The sequence below is a fragment of the Crocodylus siamensis genome, chromosome 6 (assembly GCF_052110815.1).
Source record: "Crocodylus siamensis isolate JL-2025a chromosome 6, ASM5211081v1, whole genome shotgun sequence".
In the NCBI taxonomy this organism is placed as follows: Eukaryota; Metazoa; Chordata; order Crocodylia; family Crocodylidae; genus Crocodylus; species Crocodylus siamensis.
The window spans coordinates 48,109,912-48,116,025 of NC_143400.1; the positions used below are offsets into that span (position 1 = coordinate 48,109,912).

General features: G+C 44.3%; 1 protein-coding gene across 1 annotated transcript; it reads left to right on the forward strand.

Annotated features, from left to right (window-relative positions):
* The first annotated feature begins 1,505 nt into the window (after positions 1 to 1,505).
* On the forward strand, positions 1,506 to 2,456 carry LOC149862716 (olfactory receptor 6A2-like). The gene has a single exon (XM_090054074.1). The coding sequence runs from the start codon at positions 1,515 to 1,517 to the stop codon at positions 2,454 to 2,456; it is 942 nt and encodes a 313-aa protein (XP_089910200.1). The 5' UTR covers positions 1,506 to 1,514.
* Positions 2,457 to 6,114: the final 3,658 nt, after the last annotated feature.

Genomic DNA, 6,114 nt, shown 5'->3' on the forward strand with positions numbered 1-6,114 from the left:
GGAAAATAGTTATGTATGATATGGGTTGTTTTATGGTTTGGTTCATATTGCTGTTTGAGGGGGGATGTTGTTCACAGAGTTTTTCCTTAGAAATTATTTTTGATGATAATAAAAAACAAAAATTGGGGGCTATAAACTTTTTCTATGTTTTCTTCTTTTCAGGAGATATAGTAAACTCTCTCAAAGAAAGCACTTCATTTCTCCAAAAATTCCATTGCACTGAAAAATAAAAAAACCCCAAATTTCATACAAATAATTTAATGGAAAAACTTTCTTCTCCCCCCATTTATACGGTTCCAGCTCTAAATGCGCCATGAAAGGCTTATGTTTTATTATATGTTTATAAAATCCCAGCTGAAGAAATGCTGCCATCACTCTCTTCCCCTCTGGGGAGGGCTGGAGCCCAGCTGAAATACCACCTTGGTCACCCAAATGGAAGGAGAAAAATATCCAGCATATAGGATATACAAAGCCCACAGATATCCCTGGCCAGATGTTACCCAGGAGCATCAGCAAAGGGTGACACTTATGAACATCCTTTAGTAGTGAACAAGGGACAGATGTTTTTTTCAGGTTTTTTTGTTAAGTTTTGGGGGGTTTTTTTATTCAATGTTCTGTTTGTTGGAGAGGGAGGAATCATGTGGGTTTGGTTTTATTGGGTTGTTCTGTGGGGAGGTTTTTGGACAGGGACAACAACCATAGGCCTTATGTAGAAGACAGGATATAAGCTTCGAAGAAACACTGAGGGAGCATGGAAATGTCTTCCTGGAGGTGAACCGGTTGAGTGGGAGTGGGTCAGTAGGTAGAAGTAGGAAGCTTTTTTTTATTTCTAGATGTAAAAGTGGAAGTTGAGAAACATGGTTAAGATCGTCCTGAGGATTTGCTTATATGGTCATCTGTAGCTGCCAGAGTGACAGGATGGGTGGAGAGTTTAAGTTCTCAAGTTTTCAGGCACCTACTGTTGTTTCCCATAGGTAGGCTGTTAACCCACAAGAGAAGGTTAAGGGGGGACCTTGTGGCCTGCTACAAACTGGTCAGGGGGGGATCAGCAGGTATTGGGGGAGTCCCTGTTCCCCCGTGCGCTGCCAGGAGTGACCAGGAATAACGGTCACAAGCTGGCAGAGGGTAGGTTTAGATTAGATATTAGGAGGCGCTACTTCACAGTCAGGGCAGCTAGGGCCTGGAACCGGCTTCCAGGGGAAGTGGTGCAGGCTCCTAGCCTGGGGATTTTTAAAAGGAAGTTAGATGAGCACCTTGCCGGGGTCATCTGACCCCGGTGCTCTTTCCTGCCAAGGCAGGGGGTCGGACTAGATGATCTACCTAGGTCCCTTCTGACTCTAGCTACTATGAAACTATGAAACTTGTTTATTCTAAGCTGCCCTGAACCTTTTGGATATGGCAAAGGTTTTTACCATAAATCTACTAGATGCATAAATAAATCCACAACAGGATGGGGCCCGACTTGGGCTGTTGTGTAATAATAATCATAATTTCTGCAGGTGAAAATCTCTTTAATGGAACTGAATAATCAATCTAGAGTGACAGAATTCATTCTCCTGGGTTTTCCTGGCTCTTTCCAGCTGCAGATTCTACTCTTCATGATATTCCTCATCATCTATCTATTGATCTTAGTGGAAAATATTGTCATCATTGTGACAGTCCAACTGAGCCATCATCTCCACAAGCCAATGTACTACTTTCTGAGCAATCTCTCCTTCCTGGAGATCTGGTATGTCACCGTGACTGTGCCCAAGCTGCTGGTGAATTTTATGACCAAAAAGAAAACCATCTCTTTCATTGAGTGTATGACCCAGCTCTACTTCTTCCTGGCACTGGCCAGCACTGAGTGTGCCCTCCTGGCTGTCATGGCCTACGACCGCTATGTGGCCATCTGCAAGCCACTGCGCTACCCAACCATCATGAACCACAGGGTCTGCTTACATCTAGCAGCTGGATCCTGGCTGAGTGGTGGCTTCATTTCTCTGATGAAGACAACATTCATATCCCGGCTGGCCTACTGTGGCCCATGCATCATCAATCACTTCTTCTGTGATGCATCTCCCCTCCTAAACTTGGCTTGCACTGACCTCTACTTAGCTGAAATTACTGACTTTATTTTAGCATTGCTTATTTTGGTAGTCCCACTGTCTATCACCATCCTCTCCTACATTCTAATCATTTCCACCATCCTGCGCATCCCCTCAGGACAAGGGCGCATCAAAGCCTTCTCCACATGTACCTCACATCTCACAGTCGTTGTCATTTTCTATGCTGCCACCATCTTCATCTATGCCCGGCCCAAGGCAATCTCATCTTTCAACTCTAATAAGCTTGTGTCAGTGTTGTACACAATCCTGGTTCCACTACTCAACCCTGTTATCTACTGCCTGAGAAACAAGGAGGTGAAAGAGGCTATGAGAAAGACTTTACTCAAAGGGAACTTTGCCCCACAGTAAAGGTCCTGTCCCAGTTAGAGTACACTTCCACACACTGACTACTTGATCCCATGAGTGCTCATTGCCTCCATTTTCTACAGCTTTAAATTAAAGAGAGTGAAAACTACCTCCCGCATTAAATAAGGTATTTTATTTTTAAAAATATAAAAGATTTTTGATGTTGCAGGTGAAGTGATTTATACATAATTAAAAACTTTTAAACAATTTTAATTTTTTCTTGTTAACTAGAGAAACAAGTTAGTCAAACAAACTAATAAGAAATAATTTAGGCAGATTTAATCCTGCCTTGGAAAAAGTTAAGGCAATAAAGATATCATTTTTTCACGGGATATTTTCACTTCTCTTTCATCCTCCAATCATCTTAATATTCCAGCTATTAAATACGGGCTGTTGGAGGAAACTAAGGGATTATGATTCTAGATCAACATTCAAATTTTTTGTGAAGTCCTACCTTTAGGCACGTCTAGGAGGGGTGCCTAATCCTACATCTAGGATTCCTTATATAAGCTCCAAAATGTGATTTCAGTTTAGGCACCTAGGTACTCTGTACAGACAGTGAAGAGAGGTACGTTGCTCAGAAAGCCAAAAGACACTGAAAGGTAACCAGCAATGAGGTGTGTTCTGGGACTCTTCACACATTTCACATTAAGCATCTATTTATTTTTTTAAAAAAAGAAAAGAAAACCCTGGTAACAGGACCCACTACCTAGAAATCCCCCTTCTATTGAGTGAAAAAAACAAAACAAAACACACACAAGACAGTGCTTCTACTGCACTCTTGGCTACCTAGTGCTTTAGCTTCAGCTGGAGGAGAGGACAGTGCCTTCACTTCAGGAGGTGACCCTCCCCCTCTATGCGGCACTGGTCAGGCCACAGCTGGAGTACTGCATCCAGTTCTGGGCGCCGCACTTCAGGAGGGATGTGAACAGCATGGAGAGGGTCCAGAGGAGGGCCACCCGCATGATCCGGGGACAACAGGGCAGGCCCTACAGGACCTGAACCTGTTCAGCCTCCACAAGAGAAGGCTGAGGGGGGGATCTTGTGGCCTGTTACAAACTAGTCAGTCAGAGGGGACCAGCAGGCATTGGGGGAGTCCCTGTTCCCCCATGCACTGCCAGGAATGACCAGAATAACAGTCACAAGCTGGCAGAGCGCAGATTCAGACTAGACATCAGGAGGCGCTACTTCACGGTCAGGGCGGCTAGGGTCTGGAACCAACTTCCAAGGGAAGTGGTGCAGGCTCCTACCCCGGGGGTCTTTAAGAGGAGGTTAGATGAACACTTTGCTGGGGTCATTTGACCCCAGTAATCTTTCCTGCCATGGCAGGGGGTCGGACTAGATGATCTACTCAGGTCCCTTCCGACCCTTGAAACTATGAAACTTATCACATCGCATGCTTACTAGGGCACTTGCCTAAAAAAGCAGTTGACATTACATCAAATACCTCAGATGCTGAAGGGCTTTGCACATAGACTCTGATTTAGCACTCTAACCACGAGGCAGCACCTGAGGAAGAGTCAGGTACCACCACTGTCTTTTTTTAGTTTATTTTTTTTTTAAATGCAAGTTACCTGTGGCCTGCAATAGTCACTGAATAAAACGCATAAAGAGTATTGCGAGAGGAAGATGGACCAGAACCCAAGGCATGTTCCAGGGCCACAGCCATCTTAGAGGCATAGATACCAGCTCCCTCTGACTTCTGTTCCTTCTCTCCCCAAGCATCTCCACCTCTTGACTCCCACTGGGCCATAATCAACAGAAATGGAGGGTGATCTTGGCCCTGTGCATCCCATAGCCACATGATAAAGGCATGTGGCTAGGAAATGGGACTATGACTTCAAGGAGCTCATACTGAGAAGTACCCTGGGACATAAGCTTATCACTCACTAGGCAAATGCCCTAGCCACTAGCATAGTAAGCTAAAAAAAGGGAAGACCCTTCCTTTGGTTGCGATTAACATTTCACTGGATTGTGCACCTTGCATAAAAGAATCATAATTGGGTGTAGACAGTTACATTCCTCTACTCTCCTCAGTTTCCCATTGCCTCAATCTGAATAGAAACACATTCAGGTACTATCATACCACAGAGTGAATAGGCAAGTTATTTTTGGGATAAAGGCAACAGTCAGAAGGAAACAATTCTCAAGTAGGTCAATACATCATAAAATACATTTTTGTCTTTTGCACAAAATTCCTTTGCATCAATAGTCCTCTAGGTTCAGTATATAAATTTAAATCAATATTGGCCATCTTATTTACTTTGTACGGACTTGAACAGCTGGAGAAAAGACCCACTAACTACATAAACCAAGCAGAGGTATTATGGGAAGTAGGAATGAAAAGAGTAGTCCTTTTAGCTTCAGAAGACCTCCAATCACATACGCCAGAAGCGAGTTCGGTAAGCCAACACCAACACATTTCCCTACTTAGCAATTATATTCATGATTTTCTTTTTTTCAGTGTTGGGATGGATGGTATCTGAGACCCTAATGCTCTAGTGGTTAAAGTACTCATCTTGGAGTGGAAGACCTGGATGCCTGGTTTAATTATGTTCCTTTGTCCAATAACTGCCCAGAGTGAAATGCAGTGAGAGCATGGACCAGAATGCAGGCCGCATGGCTGCCAAGAGAAGATCCCATTCATTGAACTATGTTGCCAGGTTCCCTCCTGCCTGCCTTCCTTCTGTCCCAATGAACTTTGCCTCCCTGGCTTCCCAGTGGCTCTGCTCCCATGGTTATCTCCTTCTTCCAAGGGAGGCAAAATGGAGGTATGCCCCTTCTCAAGTTGATGGGGGCCTAGACCCCAGATCTGCCATTTCCTGGCAATTGCTTTGATTTGTGCAAAAAGTTGGGCATGAGGTCCATTTGCAGCCAGGTAGCTACCCTCTTGGAGCTCTGGATGCAGGGTAGATGAAGATGTGTAAGCTCTGAAGAGAAACAGGACTTCAGACTCACCTTTGTAATTTGTGTGTCCTACTGACCAACTCTAGCAGCTGCCTACTTAGGACGGAGGCTAGCTGGATTTCCCACTGAAGATTCTTAAAACTCCCCACAATCATGCAAATAGAGTCTTAGTGCTTAGCCCTATTTGGATCACCCCCCTGGAGCACATAATATATATTGTTTGGCTGTGGCAAAGGCTAAATAGAGGCACCAGAAAGACCATTCTAAATCTGGCCTGGAGTCAAAGACAAATTTTGGAAGTTTGTGGTAAATGGTAATGAGATGCCTAGGATGGAATTCTATTTTTCATTGTGCACCTAAAAGGTAGTTTTACAGCTGCAAACCAGGATGAGTTTTGGTATTGTCTCTACACTGTGGACACAAATATCTGCATGTAAACTTAGCACAGGCAGGGCTATGCACTGGCTAGGCATATATGCAACAACGTATACTGTAAGTCCCAGAAAAGTGGGGTGGGGGGGGGGTCCTGTTTCTGTCCTAGTCACCAATGTCTAAGGCCTTTACCTAGGAAGCTGGAAACCTGGGTTCTCAGGCCTCCACATCCACAAAAAGTTTGAAAGTACATCTCTGACTTCTCAGGATAGTGCAATAACTACACATTGAGTATTACTGGAAAGCAGCACCCATCCTATAAAGCCAATCATCCTCTGGCTTGCCCTTTTCTTCCTGGCCCTATGCATCTCCCTGTCATGGC

What these genes read in the sequence shown, in the direction of transcription:
- LOC149862716 (XM_090054074.1), top strand. Translation starts at nt 1,515, where the DNA reads ATGGAACTGAATAATCAATCTAGAGTGACAGAATTCATTCTCCTGGGT.